This window comes from Macrobrachium rosenbergii, chromosome 4 (genome assembly GCF_040412425.1).
Source record: "Macrobrachium rosenbergii isolate ZJJX-2024 chromosome 4, ASM4041242v1, whole genome shotgun sequence".
Classification (NCBI taxonomy): domain Eukaryota; kingdom Metazoa; phylum Arthropoda; class Malacostraca; order Decapoda; family Palaemonidae; genus Macrobrachium; species Macrobrachium rosenbergii.
Genome location: NC_089744.1, coordinates 34079691 through 34100475, shown reverse-complemented (window position 1 = coordinate 34100475; position 20785 = coordinate 34079691). Strand labels below are relative to the sequence as shown.

Below are 20785 nucleotides of genomic sequence, written 5' to 3'. Positions count from 1 at the left end.
TTTTACAGACTTGATGTTTTAAGTAACACGAAACGTATAAATATGCAACTGTATATATATATATATATATATATATATATATATATATATATATATATATATATATGTATGTATGAAATGTATAACGTGGTGTCTAGTGGTCATGATACTCATTTAACTATTGAGAGTCAGGGTCTGATTTTTTAGCGAGTTATTATTATTATTTCAGTAGATGAAACCTTTTTACGTGGAGCAAGCACACAGGTGCCATTAACTTGAAATTCAAGCGTCCAAAGACCCCACACTGCATCAGTAACTACTCATGATACAGAGCCAGTGATTTTTCATCGACCTTGGGGAGACGCAAACCCGCGACATCTGAGTGGCATTTCATGACACCACCCACTATACCAGCGACCATCAGTAATTTGGTGATTGTGGCACATTCTGTTGAATCCCATATTGCATCAGTGGACGGTAGCAGTAAATTACATACACGGTAGTAAGTCAGTTGGTGGTCACAGCCAGGTAGAGAAAGGCTGGAGCTAAAGTATACCTTAGTTTAACCAGACCACTGAGCTGATTAACAGCTCTCCTAGGGCTGGCCCGAAGGATTAGGTTTATTTTACATGGCTAAGAACCAATTGGTTACCTAGCAACGGGACCTACAGCTTATTGTGGAATCTGAACCACATATAACGAGAAATGAATTTCTATCACCAGGAATAGATTCCTCTAATTCTTCATTGGCCAGTCGGAGAATCGAACGCAGGACCAGCAGAGTGCTACCTGAGAATGATACCCACCCATCTTATGGGGAACTAAGGCTGGAGCTAGCAGCCTCATTCCAATATACCTCCTGGAAACCGAAAAGGTGGCAACCTCAAGGACAATCCACTTTCAGTATTTTTGGAGGCGGTTACTAAACTGATCCACTCCACTTTTACAACATCTTTGCATCCCACCACAGGTTACTAATTATGAGGGCTTAAATCACTGCCAGGGTGACAAATGTATATATTGGATTCAAAAAAGGAAACAGACCGAAGCCATTCCACCGTCTGGGCTTGATCTTAGGACTTGACCAGAGAGACAAGGCTGATACTAGACCACATTTTTTTTATTTTGAGTAGATACCCCTTTTCGGATCTCTCCTAAATAGTGACCCCCCAGCAAATTTCGGGGGTTGTTATCTTGGACTAATATTTCCTTGGGGTCATAATCTTTATGATATTTACAGTCTTTTGTTTATGTTTTTTATGGTCATACCCAATGGGCTATTACTAAGCACGCCGCAAAGGTGGATACATAATGGGTGAAAACCCTTGAGGGTCACTATTCAGGAAAGATCCCCCTCTTTTGCATATGTATATATTAATTCTTTTTACTGTACCTCTGTTCATATTCTCTTTCTTCCATCTTACTTTCCACCCTCCCCTAAAAGTGGTTTCATAGTGTACTGCGAGGGTTTCCTCCTATTGCACCTTTAAAAACTTTTTTACTCTGTTTCCCATTCAGAGCTGAATGACCTCATAGGCCCAGCGATTGGGTTTTGTCCTAAATTCTGTATTCCATTCCATTTCCTATAGCCTAATCTTATATTCGCTTGGCTAGAAATAAAACACATTAAACGCCTACTTTCTAGCTACAACGTCCCTGTTAAGAAAGAAAGGATTCATTACTTGAGCGTTATGCAATCACCATAGGACTATTAACAAGAGCTCTTTCCGTAGCACGAACAGGATGACGTGTTTACCATACATTCGCTTGACAATTTAAAATTCGTGTAGAGAAGAAGGTAAACTGAAGAAAGACCTGACAAAAAATGAAATGCCAGTATTTAATGCGATACATGAACTCCCTCTATCTGCAATGCCTGACTTCACGTGAACGCGAAATGCGGCAGGTGATGCGGAATGTACTGTATATACTTTTTGAACCATCTATTCTACTCACTGTAGGACTTTTTTGTACTTTTATCAGAATTGATTCGTCATCCACAAGGTAGATTAGTGGTTAAACAAAGGCAATTTTTAGAAATTCTTTTTCAATACAAGCAATTCATTCGTCATGTCACTTTTGAGTCGATTTCAATTTTTATTATTACATAAAAAATAAAAAGGCAATAGTTACACAATAACTAGGACCATGAGAACGGTATCGGTAACTACCCTCACGGTTGGAAAGGCAGTAACATGTCCTCAGATACTTCAAGATATAGACCTTCCAAAATAAACTAGCACAGTAAAAATCCAACATTTGATATTTTTGTTGTCTAAATGGTGAATGAGAAATTTTGTCTGCCCGTGTGAGAATAAATATTCAAGATAAAAAAGTGAAAATAAATACTGGTCGATTAGCCACATGTTACTAAAATTTGCATTTACGGTCACAATATCAGTTAAGTGTAGCAAGAATAGCTTTGCCTTGGAAATTTCCTGAACCTCCCATCTCCGGCATGTCACGTAGGCAGTCTTCTGTAGAAACACCTGATTATGCACAAAACGGTCACTTGACAGTGGCAGTAACGTGATTACTTTGCATTTGCCCATTGAATGTGATAACAGTACACATATTTACGTTGTAAATAAGCTCAGGGCTTTTGTTTGCCACAAATTTAGTTTTCTTCCTTGTTCGTCGGATGGAATAACGGTGCAGCAGCACTTAAAAAAATCCCCCAAATTTAGTTCCTGGCAACTGTGGGTCAGTGTTCCTAACATCACTGTCGTTGTGTTTGTGACCGACGGCGGCCGTGCTTTCAGTTATTTCGTTTTCTAGTGAAGAACAAGTGCAATTTTATCTGGAGCCATGAGCTTCATCGTCAGGTTTGTTCCTCGCTTGATCAGGTATGTTAAATATGAATTAAGTTGCTGTAAGACGAGACGCACTGGCTGTGTTACCATTTTTCAGTGCAATCGCTCCATCCGTCACGCTATCCCCCAAAACAGTTACCCTTGGCCTTGTAGTTTTCGAACCCTGCTTTCCACCCCAAAAAAGGACCTGTGGTAAGTCTTCGGTAGTCGGTTTGCATCTCGCGAGTAGTTTTAGGGCAATGGAATAAAATCATTGATATGTCCTATACTTGTGATCAGTGTCATTTTACAACAATATTATGGATAACAAGCTATGCCAAGCTAGCCGCAATTTACGGATAGTTTACATACCGTATGTAATTAATCAGTTAAGAATTAGACTGTACAGAAGTAAAATCAGTCGGTTGGTTAGCCTAGGCCCTAGGGGCTAGGCGGTGGGCATGGGCTTTGGATTGACTCCCAATAAAGGAAAGACGTTTCAGTTAATTTGGGAAACCTGTTTAATTTATACCTATGCTAAAGAGGTCTCGCAGCTGTTAGCCTAGTATGAAAAAGCCTTCGTTTCGCGTAACGTTTGCCGTCACTGAAGTAAGCTCATGAATTTTGATTTGAAGTGGGCTATACCGGTTGACATGAACCCGTCACATGATGTTGGGTGAGAAAAGAATGCTGTGCCATTGTGTCTGGATCAGTTATGGAAAAGGCTAATTGGACAATGTATTTTCTGTTGTAGCGTAGGCTTTCATTTTTAGTTTTCTGTAAAAGAAACCTATTGAGATGAGGCTTTGTCAGTCCCTCAGCAGATCTTAAAAACAACTGAGGCTAGAGGGGTGCAAATTGGTATGTTGATCATCCACCTATCAATCACCAAACCTACTCCGTGACAGAAAGTTTCATGGGTCTCGGCTGAGAGTTTCATACAGCATTATACACTGTACAGAACACTCGATTACGCCGAAGTTCGGCACATTTTTTGCTTATTACCAGTACATCGAATCTTACTACCACTACTGGCGGAGTCTCATTTTTCTTTTTTTAAACTCATGTTAATGACTTTTTCTGTTAAGAGAAAGCTTAGGATTATTGGATTCGAGAACATAAATGACCTTGTTTATAAAATCAGTTGACCGTTTTCTTTATTTTTTCTCTATTTTATACATTATATATATATATATATATATATATATATATATATATATATATATATATATATATATATATATATATATATATATATATATATATATATATATATATGATTATCTGATATTAAAGGCCCTGTTTAGTCTTCATATTTTATGGATCACCATTACTAGCAATATTTTATTTTGATTTACTCAAGTCCATTGTTCATTTACTCTTGTGTTCTTGCAAGTATCACGTATGCACGTGTAGGTTCCTGTAACAGCTGGATCCCAGGTCCAGCCCCGCTTAGGGCTTGAAAGATTTTCACTGGCAGTGCAACCTGACACCTCTGCACTGGGACTGGTAGAGCCAACAGGTCCAACTTTTGAGTTATCAGTTGCCACCTCCCAGGTCTAAACGTGGATAGAGAGGGTGTCTAGGTGATTAGCATGTGTGTGTATGTATGATTCGTCGCTTCGTTTTGCTTCTTATTAGCGACCTTTAACGCTTTAAACACCTTTTTATTATTTTTCACGACATGTTTTACGTAGAGGGGATTGGCTTGGCTCTGGATTTACGGACTGGTATAACAAGTATTTTCTGGTGCTGTGTTAATTGTTTGGTTGCCTCCAAGTGACAAAGAAGCTTGCTTATGTTTATCATAATGAATTCGATCATCTGTCAGCAAATGTTTTTCTCATAGGTGTACAGTGTCTGTAATTGTATTGGTAACTTTTACCTTGTGTTATGAAGCAGTGAACGTTTTATTTAATTTTAAAATTCCCAGTTCGGCAGTTCCACAAATAAAAAACAAGTCTAAAATCTCATGCCAACTGCGGAACGATAGAATGTGACCCGAACCCAACAAAGAAACTATCACACATTTTAGTTTGTTTCGACCCAAAGAAAACTTATCAAAATTTAGACCAAATGTTAACCTTGGATTGACTTTTGATGTAGATGTGCATACCATGATAAACAAACAAATACTGCCAAACTATCGAAACTGTTGAAAATAAACAGGAGTTAAAATCCAAGATAAATTTTATCAGTTATTAAAAACTGACAATTATGAAAAATAGCTCTTAAGCTTTGGTAGTGCAAGCTAAAATCGCCTGATCTTTGGATGATGAAGCAGTTTAACCAACCCTTACTTACGAGTGAGTGATAGGAGACGTAACGTATCCTAACGATAAACTTTCGCTATTTCATATACTGAACGGTATTCCCATGAGACACTTCTTCATGATGTGGCATCCTAAAACACTTTTCGCATACCATTTTCAGCAGCAGTGGTTAAGTTACCTTCCCCAACCCAGGTTTTTAAATAAGTTGTATAGGAACTTTCTCGTTGCCAAAGTAATAATTTTTTCGGTATACAGGTATTGTCGTATTGTGATCTTTCCAAATCTTTTCAGATTTCTTAGGGCAACCATTACAAACCAAAAGATCTTCGTAGTTATATTAGGCTCTTGAAAAGGTTGATTTGAAATCACGGTGTTGCTTTTTGACAGTATTTTTGATGCCCTCTCAGATTTAGCAAAAACTTTAGTTACTGCAAAGAAAAGCCTTGATTTTAGTGCTTATTAGACTAGCTAAGCAGTTGGCTCTTAAATATATGCTTTACAATATAAATAAGTGCTGTAGACAGTAGTTACCGTTCTCTTGGAGATAATTGGCAGTAGTTTCTGATGGTATTGTAAGGAATATTAACCATAAAATATTGTAGTTTAACGTTTTGTTGTACTGGAAACTTGGTTTTCGGTCGTTACTACCGACTTCAGACAGTTATCCTCTTCCTCCTTAGCACAAGTTGAAGTAGCAGCTTTCTATTAAATTTTGGAACAGATACAGAGAGTGGCAGGGCACGAAACTAAACAACAGCAAAACAAAGGGTATTAAAAAATAAAACTGAACAAATGCACAGCTTCGACATCCAATCATTTGTTTACATAACAGTTTGGTGGTTTACCAGATCCGAGGTCCTTGTATCAACCTTGACCAGATCAAAGAGAGGCGTGGAATCAGTTTGACCAAGAGGTTATCAAACCCCACTGGCAAGGGTGTCGTTGATATAACTGGTTAGGTCCGGAAGACAGAATATGAACTTAGGTTAGTGGTTTTTTGTAACCTCATATACTTTCAATACATAAGAAACAAACCAGCACTATACTTTTCTCTTTAATTGCTGCTTTGTTGCCCATTTTTAGTGAAGTCTCTCTCTCTCTCTCTCTCTCTCTCTCTCTCTCTCTCTCTCTCTCTCTCTCTCTCTCTCTCTCTCTCTCTCTCTCTCTCTCTCTCTCGTATCGAGTCATCATAGGCAGAACAAGAATTGGCTATTAAAAATGATAATGAATGGATTTGCTATTAGATCATGGAGATCTGCTTTTTAGGTTAATTAACTTATCAGATTTTTCTGTAATGAATCTGGTTGTAGAAGTCAAGCTGACTTTCGAGAATGATTAGTTTTTATGTGTATATATATATATATATATATATATATATACAGTATATATATATATTTGCTCAAGGTGTAAATTAGGCTCTAGGTAGTTGGCAGGCTGTGGCGAGTATCAGCCAGGGTGGAGAGGGGCATGCAATTAGCAACTTCATCTCGAAATTCTTCTTGAAAATTGAAAGATTTAACATCAGGAGTCACGCCCTGGCCAGAGAATAGGCATGTAGGCTAGGTGAATATATATATATATATATATATATATATATATATATATATATATAATATATATATATAATATAATATATATATATATATATATATATATATATATATATATATATATATATATATATATATATATATATATATATATATATTATGAAAGAAGGGTTGATAAGGGAAGAACAGGGTGTGTTTAAACAAGGTTGAGAGTACATGGATCAATTATTATGAAGCAAATATTTCAAAAGTTTGAAAGTAAAGAGAAAAAGCTGTACGTGGTGTTCATGAATCTAGAAAGCTTTTGATAGAATCTCTAGAGAGGCAGTGGAGGCGGGGTTGAGGATATGTGATATGAAGGGTAATTATTTGAGAGCGATTGGAAGTTTTAATGATGGAAGGGAAGCTTGTGGTAGAATACGTGGACAAGAGAGTTTTTTTTAATTAGTGTAAAAGTGGTTCAAAGACAGGAATGTTTTATTTCTCCTTGGGTGTTTAAGTATCTTTATGGATAGAGTTTGCTTAAGTTAAATTAGAAACGGGTGAAAGTCCCGGGATGGATAGTTGATTTGTGAGCAGAGTAGAGAATGGTTGATGTTTAGAGATGATAAAATGAAGAGAAACTCTTGAAAGTAGAGAAAAGGTTTTAAAGCTTTTGCTTGAGGATAAAGATGAGAGTAAATATTAGCAAGAGCAAGACTGATAAAGATGAGAGTAAATATTAGCAAGAGCAAGACTGTGAGGGTGAAAAGGAAATCACAAAGATGTTAATAGTGTGTAGGCTGGAAAAATAGCAGCTGATTTATGAAGGTATCAAGGGGTAAGAAAGACCGGTCCTGGTCGTTTCGGCCGTAAGTCACTTAGGCCGTAACATCCAAAACAATGTAAGACGTTATGTTTATGGTATTTACCGTTATGTTTATGATATTTTCCGTTATGTTTATGGTATTTATCATTATTATTTCATGTTTTACGTACATCCCCAAGGGGCTGGTACTAAACACGGCGCCCATTTTGCACGTAAACGTGCTTACGGCCTAAATGACTTACGGCCGAAACGACCCGAATGCAGTAAGACAGGTGTTGTACGAGAAAATTTGAAGTGAAGCAAGGAAGGTAACAGCGTCTGTACATATGATGAAGAGATTTGAGTGGTCACAAAAGCCAAGGTTGGAATGTATGAAGGGACTATATAGCCAGGAGCTCTTTAGTAAAGTGAAGTGTTGATGCTGAATGAGAATGCAAGTAAAAAAAAGTTTTAAGCTCTTGAGATTACTTTTTGCATAGGTTGTATAGCATGAGAGAAAGAGAAAAGCTGAGAAACGTGGAGATAAGTAGAAGTGGTAAAAAAAAATTGCATATGACATGGCGTGGACGTGTGAAAGAATAGAGGAAGACAGTTGGTGAAAAACTTATAAATTCAGAAGGGTTAGAAGAGATTAGGAGAGAAAGATCTAGAAAGTGCTGGACAGACTTGGGTGAAAGAGGTGATGGAAAGGAAAGTATGTAATAATATTCAGGATGCGTGAGAGTGCTTGTCAGAAGTAGGTAAATACGTGGTATGAGATAATCGGTTCATGTTGCTGATAAGCCTTCTTTGTAGTGTATAAAGAATGATATTGTGGATGTTGATTTATTTGTTTATTTTGCTCAGTGGGTCCATCCTCAATGCGTCGATTGATTCGTAACGTGAATTTTCCATTCGCTTTTATATTTTTCCTCTGTATATTAAATAATCCTTTTCTTTCCAGTACTTCTTTCTTAACCCATCCAACCCTGTAGACCTTACTCTCCTTGTCCTGAAATTATATATATATATATATATATATATATATATATATATATATATATATATATATATATATATATATATATATAATATATATATATATATATATATATATATATATATATATATATATATATATATATAGATATATATATATATATATATATATATATATATATATTATATATATATATATATATATATATATATATATATATATATATATATTTAGATAATGTATATATACATATGTACATATATATATATATATATATATATATATATATATATATATATATATATATTTAGATAATGCTATGCCCCCATAGCATTATCTCGGCCCAATTCAGTCATAACTTAATTAAATTTAAGATATCGTGATGCACCTTTATTTGTTCAACGTTTTGTAATAGTGTCCCCCCAACACACTTACAAATTTCTTACTGCCACACAAATGGTGACCTCTCTTGGCACTCGCTTTCATACATTGACTTTTCTTTATCTCACTGAAGGGCTTTATTGGCCCCAGTGCATGTCCATTGACCCAAAATTTCATAAATCCACCCATTTGCACCAGTGTAAAAAAAAAAAAAAAAAACCTGATGGCTTAAGGCAAAGAATTTTTTCAATTTTTAAAATCATTATTAGCAAACTGGAATGTTTTGGTCATGATGGTGTTATTGTTAATTGCAAACCTCTTGGATTAACTAGTGGAATACCATGTCTCCTCTGTTGTCTCCAGGATTGGATGTCCGTATATGGATATCATCCATAAAAGAGAACCTGCAGAGGCATTGACGTCAGAGTGCTCGCTTGTCGGGTTCCCTTTTCATTATGGAACTGCCTCGTTTTGCGTTTGATTTGAACCTTATTTGGACGAACTCGGGGGACTCGCGTTTGCGTCTCATACCTGGAGCTGCCAGCCCCCCCCCCTCGACGTCCCCATTACGCTTATTAATGAATATGAACTGTGGTGAGATTCGCAGTGCGACAGATTATATGTGAAAAAGTCAGTCATACTCTTAATTTTGTAGCTATCATTAGATCCGTTTATCCCGTGAAAATCTGCTGAAATCTAACAAGGTTAACCATTTTAATTTAAACCATATATGTACGTTTTTAATCTTAGATAAGTTTGGGGCTATTTAGGGGATAACGTATGCGTCAATCAAGTTGGTAGAAACCGGTAATCATCTTAGTGGAAGCAAGAGAAAATGCAAATAGGCCTATGTGGAATGAGACATGCTCATTGTTTTGTAATGCGCATTAAAGACCACAGTTTTTAAGATATGATGAACACTATCCTAAACAACACACAAAGATGTTCATGGTAGTTACAAATACGCACCACAGACCATGGTTCAAATAGAAACAGACCACTCCTGAAGCCATTGTTAGTCTCATTTCAGAACGATAAATGAAATGCCCATTTCGTTAAAGAAAACTGGAAGATGTAGTATTGGTGGATTGCCTATTAATGTTTTGTATAAGGATAACTAAAATCTTTTTTACATGTAAGCTAAAAAAAAAAAAAGTTAGAAAATATAGATGGAGGCCAGCTGAAGCTTTGCCATTCGTTCCTTATTCATTTTTACTTCCCTGTTCTGTCCTCAATGAGATCAACTTCCAAGCATTCAGTCTCTCAGGGTCGACGAGAAAAAAGACTATTCTTGTGAGTATTTCGACAAGGTCATTCAAATCCAGAATTAAGTACATGACCGCACGAATTTCACTGCTTTATTTTAGTTTGCAATTAGTAAAGAACATTTCACATACTTTTGTAGCTTCTCCATCCCACACATGCACTCGTATGTTAAGTAATATATAGTGTTGATATTTTACTTTTTTCCAGGTTTACATATCGTCGTATATCTGATTGCTGTGTTTTTTTTTTTTTTTTTTGTGTGGGGGAAGAGTGGTTAGGCTATATTACCAGTGTATTTACTGTGCCATAATCATGAACGACAAAATAAAGTTGCCGCAAAAAATTCAAACATTTCATAGATTTTCGTTCTTAGGTAATGAGTGAACTCGGTACTTTAGTCTGGACTGTTATTTTACATGCTTTTATTTAAGTTGCCTTTTGCGTCTGTCTGTCTGTTCGTCTCTTTGTCCTCAAATCTTGTAATTCAATTTTTGACCTGTTACCTTCGTCCGATGGGCTTGAAATTTAGCATGGTTACTCAATCCCGGTGACAATACAACCTTGCATAATCAGTAGGTCAGCAGTGACCTCTTTGTGTCCCTACAGTGACCTCTCCCAGTTTCTCAGGATCTTTGACTCGGTAGAATCTATCGTCTATATAACCCCTCCCCCTTCTCCCTTCCCTTTTCCATCCCCTCCCTTCCCCTTCCCCCTTCCTCAGAACACGATCAAGTGTTAATTTAGTTGTGTCCTCCCCATCCCCTTCCCACTTCCTTCCCTTCCCTTCCCTTCCCTTCCCCTCCTCAATCCCCTTCCCCTCCCCTCCCCTCCCTTCCGTGCATACGATCAAATGTTAATTTAGCTGTGTCCTTCCTTCACCTTCCCTCTTCCATCCCCTTCCTCCTCCCCCTTCCAAAGGGCAAGATCAAGTGTTAGTTTAGCTGTGTCCTCCCTTCCCTCTTCCATTCCCCTCCCCTCCCCCTCCCCGTCCCCCTTCCAAGCACACGATCAAGTGTTAATTTAGCTGTGTCCTCCCCTTCCCTTCCCTCTTCCCTCCCCTCCCTTCCCTTCCCTCCCCCTTCCCCCTTCCTTCCCCTTTCCCCTTCCCTTCCTTCCCCTCCCTTCCCCCTTCCCCTTCCTTCCCCCTCCCCTTCCGGAGCATGAGATCAAATGTTAATTTAGCTCAGTCCTCCTCCTCCTTTCCATCTTCCATCCTCTCACCCTTCCTCTCTTTCATCCCTTCCACTTATACCTCCCCCCATCCCCTCCTCCCTCCTCCCCTCCCCCCCCCACCTCCCCCTCTCCCATCCCACTTCTCCTCCCCTTCCCCTCCCATCCCACTTCTCCTCCCCTTCCCCCTTCCCCACCCCTCCCACTTCCCCTCCCCTCCCCTGCCTCTTCCCCTTCCCATTTCCCCTTCCCCTTTCCTTTCCCCCCACCCCCCACCCTACCTCCCCTTCCCCTTCCCCACCCCCCTTCCCCTTCCTCACTCCCTCCCTCCCATTTCCCCTTCCCATTTCCCCTCCCACTTCCCCTCCTCCCACCATTCCCATTTCCCTTCCCTTTTCCCCTCCCATTTCCCCTTCCCCTCACCTTCCCTCCCCCTTCCCCTCACCCTCCCTGGATATAAGTTGCGTAACTACAATCATAAATAGGTTACAATTTCTGTCAAAACTAAAAAGTATAAAATGAAAAATAAAAAAAAACTTTTTAGACATGCTTTTATTAAAATGCACAAAAAGTAAAAATAATTTTTTGAGACTCACCAGGATTTTCCTACAATTAATCATGTCTACAAAAATAAAAGCTTGGACCGCAAACATGGAAGGAAAAAATACAAGAAGTTAAAAAATATTTCTTTTCTTGTAGCATATCCTTCCTTGTTTGGGGCCCATGCTTTTATTTTTGTGGACATGTTCAATTGTAAGAAAATCCTTCAAAAAATTATTTTTTACTTTTTTGTGCATTTTAGTAAAAGCATATTTAAATTTTGTTTATATTTTTTTTTTATTTTTTTAGTGAAACTTTCAGATTTTTACGAAACAGACCTGAAATTCTTGTAAAGGGAGATTTGTGAGTTAGTCCTACAAAGCTTTTAGGAGCAATATGAATAGGTGACCTTCGCCTTTTGAGGTAGTCAAAAGTAATAATTCATGTTTCTTGTACATTTTATGTAGATGGTATTAATCTATGATTGTTTTGTACCAGATTTGAGTATCAGTAAAGGTACTTCATTTGTGAATAGTTTAAGTGTATATATGACTTGTATAGTCTATTAAGGATGTAAGTTTTCTGATTTGACTAAATGTAAATGTATATATTTAAAATGTATATTAAATCTGATTATAATGTACTTTATTTTATAATAAGAGGAAAAATTTGTGGTACCGTCAATTATACGTCCTTGGTATTTATAAACAAAATCATAACAAACGATGACATTGACTTTGGAATCTGAGCTTCCTCGTTTGATGAGACATCCGTGACTATGAACGGAATAACTAATCTCGATAATCAAACGATTACCAACACTGGGGTCTAGTCAAGGTTATCAGTGAAAAGCCTATCAAGCAAAAGTGCTTATAAAATGATAGAGCAAACTGGATATTGGCGTTTGTTTTTATGAGGGAAGTTGTTTCGTGCAGTTGCCTTCTGCACATTATTTATTGTCCCTGATCTTTTTGGTTTATATCCAAGTGTTTAGAGGCGCTTTTAAGTATGGAATCGGTAACGGTGCGGACTAGATTTGGTCTTTACACGATGTAAGTCGTTGCTGCTGCTGTTACAAAATATTGTTTGAAGCTGTGTATATTTGAAATAATACTTGCTATCTAACTGTATATGAAATAGCAATTGCAAGTCTGTTAATTGTGATTCTTCCAGTTATTGTTGTTTACAGCTTTCCAGTACTTGTGGGTGATTGTCTTATTGAAGATTCGTTGTCTCTTCTTGTGCTGGTAGCGTCATAATTGCTTGTGTATAATCTTCGGTACTGCGACTCGGGCAGTCTCTCTCATCGAGTAAACAAACCAGGTTTTTATGCAAATTGACTTGCCCTCCCGCACCTGGCACGTAGATGTGGCATTGCTGTTGCGTCAGAGGTAAGAAGTTTATGAAGCAGTGTTTGTACACACACACGGAACGCAAGGAACGTCTCATTCCACAGAGAAACACTGCCTCATAAGTTTCTTACTTGTGTGTGCGAGCGCCCATTTAAGTTAACTAAGCATTAAGCACACTCATTAGATATACACAAATTCGTTACTCTGTGTGTGTGTCTATGTGACAGCACCGAAGTGTACTCGTGCGTGGGCTTGAACAGCTGAACCGCAATAATGAAAGGACTTTCCTTCTATGATGGCTGTGACGTCACTAACCGGTGTTAACGTTTTAAGGGACTCGTTCTATGCATCTTTTTTTTCCTTTTGTGCAAGTTAACACGCAGTCAGGCTACGTCAGAGGGTATCTGCAATAACACTTAACCCTGTCGACCTGTTTGCCAAGCAGTCATTGCGACAGGTTTTCGCTGCGTAGATTCATGTTCACGCCTGCGGCAACGAACGCGTTGGCTCTTCTGTTCCTTGTTACCACACACACACACATATATATATATATATATATATATATATATATATATATATATATATATATATATATATATATATATATATATATATATGTATGTATATAATATACCGGGTGTTCCGAAATTAGAGGCCACCCCCGTCCACAGAACAAATGGAAAGTTATGAAGTTTTATGAAGTTTTCTGCTGTAGCCTATCTCCAAGTACATTATTTTAAGTTTCTATTAAGCTGTTTTTCATTTAAAATTTCTTGTATTTTCAGACTGAGTGACGGAGTTAGATACAGCCATGGCTAACGACTCGGAGGAAATCAGATGGATTGACCGAATCCAGGCTATAACCTTCAGAGAGGCCAGGGATGCTGGCGCATCCTTTATTTCATGTTCCTGGATAGCTAAATACATTAAAAGAGATGAATCCTTTGTTAAAAGAAACTGGAACAAAAATCCATATGACTGTCATCGCATAAAGAGAGAGAATCTTGGAAGGCCTGAAGTCCCCTCTCAGGAGTCAAAAGACATCATAACTGAGGCAGTGGGTAGACCAAGAAAGTCTTTACGTAAATTGGCACTTGAACTAGAAACAAAAAGGGGAAGAAGAGAAGTTATAGTGCTGTATATCATGAGTTGAAAAAATCTGGTATCAAGCCATTTCATATTATCAGCAAGCCCAGCATCACTCAGCAACAGAGAGAAGACTGTGCATGGTTTTGTTGTTCATTTCTTGAAGATTGGGATGGAAGCTGACTTTCTCCATGTTGCCGCATCAGATGAATTCTTCATTTACACAGTCAGGAAGCCAAATCATAAAAATGACATCTTGGGCTGCAAAGTTGGATGATATCAGAGAGGACGTGCACTATCGCCAAGTTGTGAAATTTCCTGAATGTTTGGGAATTTTTCTCTTTTACAGCCAAACGGTTAATGTGGATCATCAAAGAAAAAGGACAGTCGTGGAATGGCGAATACTTCAGAGAAACTGTGCTTAGTGGTGGAGTATTTCCTTTCCTCAAAGATCCTGAAAATGTGTTATCTGTTGAAGAAGTCACATTTTTGCATGATAAGGCACCATGTTTCAAGGTTCTTCAGACACAGGAGCTGCTTAGAAACGGTGGTATCAATTTCTTCTCGTCAAGTGAATTTCCAGGTAGCTCCCCTAACCTTAATGTGTGTGAAAACATTGGTAGTATCTTAAGGATCGTGTTGAAGCACGCACAGTGAACTATAATGGTATACCAAGCCTCAACGACCTGCGAAGAGAGGTGACTGAAGTGCTCAGGGAATGGAGTTTGGGTCTGTTTTTTTGTGATTTGCTTAAATCATACCCCTCAAGAATGCAGGCTGTGGTACAGGCAGATGGAGGCCACACAAAATATTAAATACTCAGAAACTTAAATAAATACCTGTTCTGAATTATATCAATTTTAGTTTATGCTGTAGAGGGGGCTCTAATTTCGAAACACCCTGTATATATATAATATAAATATAAATATATATGTATATATATATATTTATATATATTTATATATATATAAATGTATACACACACACACATGCACATGCACGTAAGAAGGTACTTGTTGAAAGTCCCGGTTTTCACTCACCTTCTTACGGGGATGTTATACGTGGATGTTATGATATTCTCAAGCACACTTTCATTCGTGCTATATATATATATATGTATATATATAGTATATATATATATATATATATATATATATATATATATATATATATATATATATATATATATATATATATATATATAATATATATATATATATCAAATATAAGGAGCCCATAAAAACGCCAAAATGTGGAAAATAAAGGGTTTAATTTTGTACACTTCGGCATTTTTATGGGCTCATATTTACTGGAATTCTGTTTTAACAAAATATTAAACAGTCATATATATATATATATATATATATATATATATATATATATATATATATATATATATATATATATATATATATATATATGTTATATATTTATTTATTTATTTATGACTGTGAAAGATTTTTTATTAAAACAGATTTCCATCAAATATAATGAGTAATTATCAACAAGAGAGAATATAATAGATGCAAGTGCTAAGTCTTTGGATAGAAAGGGAGTTATGAACTTAATGACTTGCATAGTTGACAATTGCTGATAAAACAGTTTGTGGGTGGAGTAAGGTGAACAAGTTAGCAAAAGAGAGAGAGAGAGAGACGAATGGCAGTTTTGTAGATAGAAGAATAGAATTGGCATAATATTATAGATGTTTAGAAATTTTAAGGAGCACCAAGGTTTAGACGAGAGGTGGAGTGGTCTTGTAAGGGAAAGTTGTAAAGGAGAAACTATTAAACTAGCTCGCATTTTTGGAAGGCGTTTGTGGATGCTGAATGAAAAGACAGGAACGATATGGAACTTGTTGGTAGAAACTCAAGATCAAGAGAGTAAAAGTTGATTAGATAGCAAAAGGCGTTTCAGAGGGTGCTTATCTTCCATACCCAGAAAGTCATTTTGAGATGAGGCTGCCCCCACCTCACCAGCAACGTACAGCAATCCACTATCTGGCACTAATTTTGCTGCTTAAGTAAGTAGCGGCAGTTTGAGTTTAACTAACCAAAACTTAATTTGGTCAGCTTTAGTAGGAATCAAACCCTGTTCTTATTGGTAGTGAGTTGAGTGTTATAATCTGAGTTCATTATTCAAGCACATTTTGTTCCAGGTCTTGTTAGTCAGTCAGTGAAACCTGATGCCCAAGTCCTCCAAGCTACATCTCTTGAGCAGTTTTGTAATTAGGAATAAGATGGTGTTGCCCACTGTGCACGTCATACTTCATCAACTGCACTGTCCTGCTTATGATGCACAACTGAACTGCTTGGTATTCCAGCATAGGTCTTGCAGCAGTCTTTTACACTTTCTCTTGAGTCTTTTGCTGCTGAGAGTTACCAACTTCCTAAGAGAATCCACCACTTCTTAGCCTTCTTAACACAGTCCACAGTATTGGAGAACAACTCTTCATGTTGAGTTGTAGGTGTAGTATGCTGATGGCAGTCTTGAATACGGCTAACTTTCCTCCAATTCCTACAGCTGCTGAGCACCTGGCAGAAACAGAGGAGCTGGAATTTATCAGATTGTGGATATCTTTGATTTCTTTTTGAGTTGTTAACCTTCTCATAGTTGGGTGGGGCCATCTGCAAAGATTATCTGGGTACACCTTAGCAAATGCTAAAGGACTCCCCTGGTGTAGGAGTTGAACAGCACTAGGGAGAGTGTAATTCCTAGTGCAAAATCAGGACCCATGAAACTCTTTACCTCCATCTGTGCTGTTCATGGATCCACGAGTCAGTGAACAATTTTGGTGAAGATGTCGGGCATGTTAGTTTATTGCAGCTGAAATTTTATACTATCAAATCACATACTTGGTCATAGTTTTGTTGTGATAGTCTCTCTGTAATTATGCAAATGTTGTTCAGGGGTCCCTGCCTTGCATGGTTTACATTGTCAAGGTTTTCATTCAAGAACTTAGTTGGTCTCTTATGGAGGATTCTCTCATATATTTTGTCTAGCAGTTCTAGCGGAGAGGTTGCTCTGTTTATTCCCAACTTTGTTTTGAGTCCCGGATAACTATGTTGTGAGGGTGATGAGCACTATTTAGAGGGCCTTTTATGCTTGAAGCTTTTTCTCGCCACCTTAACTTCCCCTTCTTCAAAGGGTCATTTCATATAACAGAGATAAATAAGCCACTTAGCTAGACCAGGCCTTAACGGGTAATTAATCCACTTTTCTTTAGCACTTCAATGACCTTACTTTCATGATGTCTAACAGACTGCACATTGTCTCATTTTGAAACCCTGAAGGTTCCACCAGAAGGTCGTTTTGAAACCTGAAGTGCCACCAGAGGGTCTTTAATGTGGCTTCATTTTCTGAATTAGTGTGCAGCTTTCCATTTACCATTGCTGTAAGGCGTAGAATGCTTTCTTCCATCAAGTAGTTGGATAATACTGTCCCTTTATTGATTATTTGGAGCCACTTTTAACCACGTTGACTGCTAGGTTCCAGCTCTCCCTGTGTGACCTGATTCTCCCCTTATATACTTCTGCTTGAAAATAATTCTTTCCAGCATTCAACCTCATATATGGGTCCCACCAATGCCTCTCCTGTAGTCTCCTCCATTGATGATAAAACCATTGCAAATGTGTGAGGCTCTGTGTGATGTTAGGGTAGGGCAGAATGTGACAGGAAGGTTGGGATGGTTACTTTGATAGATTCGCTGATGGTATTAATCCAATCTTGTATTTTCACACTCAAACTTTACCTTTGGTTGCCACATTATCTGATTCCCTAGCAGGGTGGCCATCTCCCCTGTAGTTTCACTGCAGTTGCTGTGTTAGTAGGTCTTCATCAGAACTACTACAGTGAAAGGTATCATAAGCCATCAGTTTTAATTGGCCATGGTCTCCGTCCTGTTGAGTTCAATTGGACTATTATCAGAGTTCAAGAGTTCATGGCTCCTGAGCTGAGACATGTTGGAACACACTGGGCTGAACAGTACTTACCAGTGGGCAGTATCCAGGGGAGTTGTGAGGATGTCTGTTATTTATTCTGTGCATTCTGATCTTTAAGTTTAGAGAGCCATTTATAGTGGATTTCACTCTTACAAAAATTGATCATCTTGTCAGCACATGCAGTTTTCGTGTTCACACACTACCAGACAATTTTTGAGACCTATGTTCAGTCACTGAGTATTTTCTCATGTTCCCCTATACTTAGTGCAGCTTTAATCAAATTCTATTAATAGGCAGTCATCACTAAGGAGAGCCTAGGCCTAGGCTGTAGAGGGAGGCCATCGGAAATACAGCGGGAATTAGGTGAGAATGGGTGGAAATCGAGGGATGATTATGCCGTGTAACATGCATGAAATACTGTATAAAAAGGAAAGAAATGTTGCTATCTAGAATTAAGATCAAGAAATCGGGTGGCCTCAACCACCATGGATGAAATAGTTTAGTTTGTGTGATGTTTTATTTTATTTATTTGTGATTAATCTTTTTTTTTTTGCCACAAGGCATTAGTCAACGTTGTAGTATTATGCCCTAAAGACCGAAAGAAAAAGAGGGAAAAAGAACGGAGGCTTATCGTTGGCTGCAGAGTTGGCTGGCCCCGTTCGTATTACCTTACACTCAGTTGCTGCCTTATATAGACATACACTGTATTTTTGTAAGTTTATTTGTGTGCTTTTGTTCATATATTTTTTATGGGTATATATACAGTATGTATTTTATAATATTTTTTAACCACTCGCACGTTCTTTCCTGTTCGCATTCATACGTTTGTGTATTATATGTATTTCGCATGTTTTGTTTAATTTCCATGTTTTTGGTCTCTTGGTTGCGCACTCATACTGATTTGACTTATTACATGTGATGTGGGCTATGAATCGTGGTCGTTTCTTGTTTACATTTTACTCTAGATTTCCTTTATTGGCCTGTAAGGTAAGGTAAGGTATGGTATATAGAATTTAGGCCAAAGGCCAAGCGCTGGGACCTATGAGGTCATTCAGCGTTGAAAGGGAAATTGACAGTAAGAAGGTTTGAAAGGTGTAACAGAAGGAAAACCTCGTAGTTGCACTATGAATCAATTATTAGAGAGGGTGGAAAGTCAGATGGAAGAAAGAGAATATGAACGAGGTATAGTAAAAGGAATGAAGTCACTACCCCCTATGGGGTTATTGGCTGACTTTTCTCCTCCCCCCCTTACTAACGCACCCCATCTTTGCAAACTGTAGTGGTTTCCCAGCCAACTTATTCTTACGTTTCACTTTTTAAGTTTTATGCTATGCGGTTTCACTTTTCCCCTCTCTGCTCTTCTCTTTTCTTTGATGGATCGTAGCCTGTCATTTTGTAGTGTTTTCATCTTGGTTTGACATTTTTCTGCCGATGCTAGTCACAGGCTGAGACAGGTATTCGGGCATTGGACGAACTAGGGTTTTGTACAAGTTTTTGTCATTGTTGCTTCCAACCTCCGGAGTTGAGTGAATTTAGTTTGCCTTATTGAAGCCTCGTATAATAGTCTGTTTTCTATGAAGGTACTGGTATTATTTATGGAGACCCCTCCATGTTTTCCGAGACAAGCATTGGCAATGCTTATAACAGTTACATGGCATTTCTGTATATTACTGAGGATTTTCCACTGCTTCTCCCAATGATCAGTTGGCTATATTTCCATCCGTAACTTATTTTTGGACTGTTTGGTTTCTTTTGTTTTCTCTCTACTGGAGCACACAGCTTGCACCATGTCATTAGTTAAAAGGGAATAACTGTCTTTGTTCAGGGGAAGAGATTACTAACATAAACAAGAAATATAATCAGACCTTGGAATGATTTTAGAGGAACTCCTGCTCTTGGTGTAGTTTTTTCCATTTAAAAAAGCCTGCAATTTTCCTTTTGATGAAACTATATAGTAGTGAGGAAGTCTGGTGAATTGTATGAAAGGTTGTGTATTTTGTAGTGAAGTTCTTTGTGCAGTATCAGTGGCCATCTCGACAGCCCTGGTTGCAGTTTATTTGCTTTTTACTGATACTGTATTATTGTATTAATGAGTGTAACTGCGAGGTGAGCACTCGGTATTGGCTTACCATGATTTTTCAAAGATTTAAAAAGCCATTTCTAAATGGCAGATGGGTTTACGGTGGAGTGGCTTAGATGTATATTTGCTGGTGGATAATATTTTCTTGAAGGACATTGAAGAACTAATTGATAATATATCTGCAGTTGTTAGGCAGATATTTTAGTTTTATTACTGTAATTTTGCTGTTTAGCAGATTTTTAAAGATGACTTGGAATGCATAATTTAACTCTCCTGAGGACGAGGTCATTGGTCTGAGCATTCTCTCTATCTCCTCTTGAGGGTACAGCTAATTCTTCTGTGAATGCTGTTGACGCGGGTGCCTGAGCACCAGCAGTAAAGGTCAGTGTTTCTTGTCTGGTCTCTCTCATTCTTTTCCTTAGGCTTGTTGTCTTCAATGTTGACCACTTGATGGTCTTTACGAAAACCTCAGAAGCCTGTCAGTGAACCCATACTGTGGTTGTAGCCTCGTCAGAGGATGCTACTGTTTCTTACATTCTTCCCATAGCTTCAGTGTAGAAGGTGCCTTCACATTCACAAACGAGTCTGTAA

The 20785-nt window shown here is 37.9% G+C and overlaps 1 protein-coding gene across 1 annotated transcript in view; it reads left to right on the top strand.

Moving 5' to 3' along the window:
* The first annotated feature begins 2378 nt into the window (after window positions 1–2378).
* Window positions 2379–20785, top strand: part of LOC136832588 (phosphoenolpyruvate carboxykinase, cytosolic [GTP]-like) — a 171138-nt gene continuing 152731 nt past the window's right edge. The window contains exon 1 of the mRNA XM_067093698.1: window positions 2379–2825. Within this exon, the coding sequence (XP_066949799.1) occupies window positions 2788–2825 (38 nt within the window). The 5' untranslated portion in view covers window positions 2379–2787. The remainder of the gene's footprint in view (window positions 2826–20785) is intronic.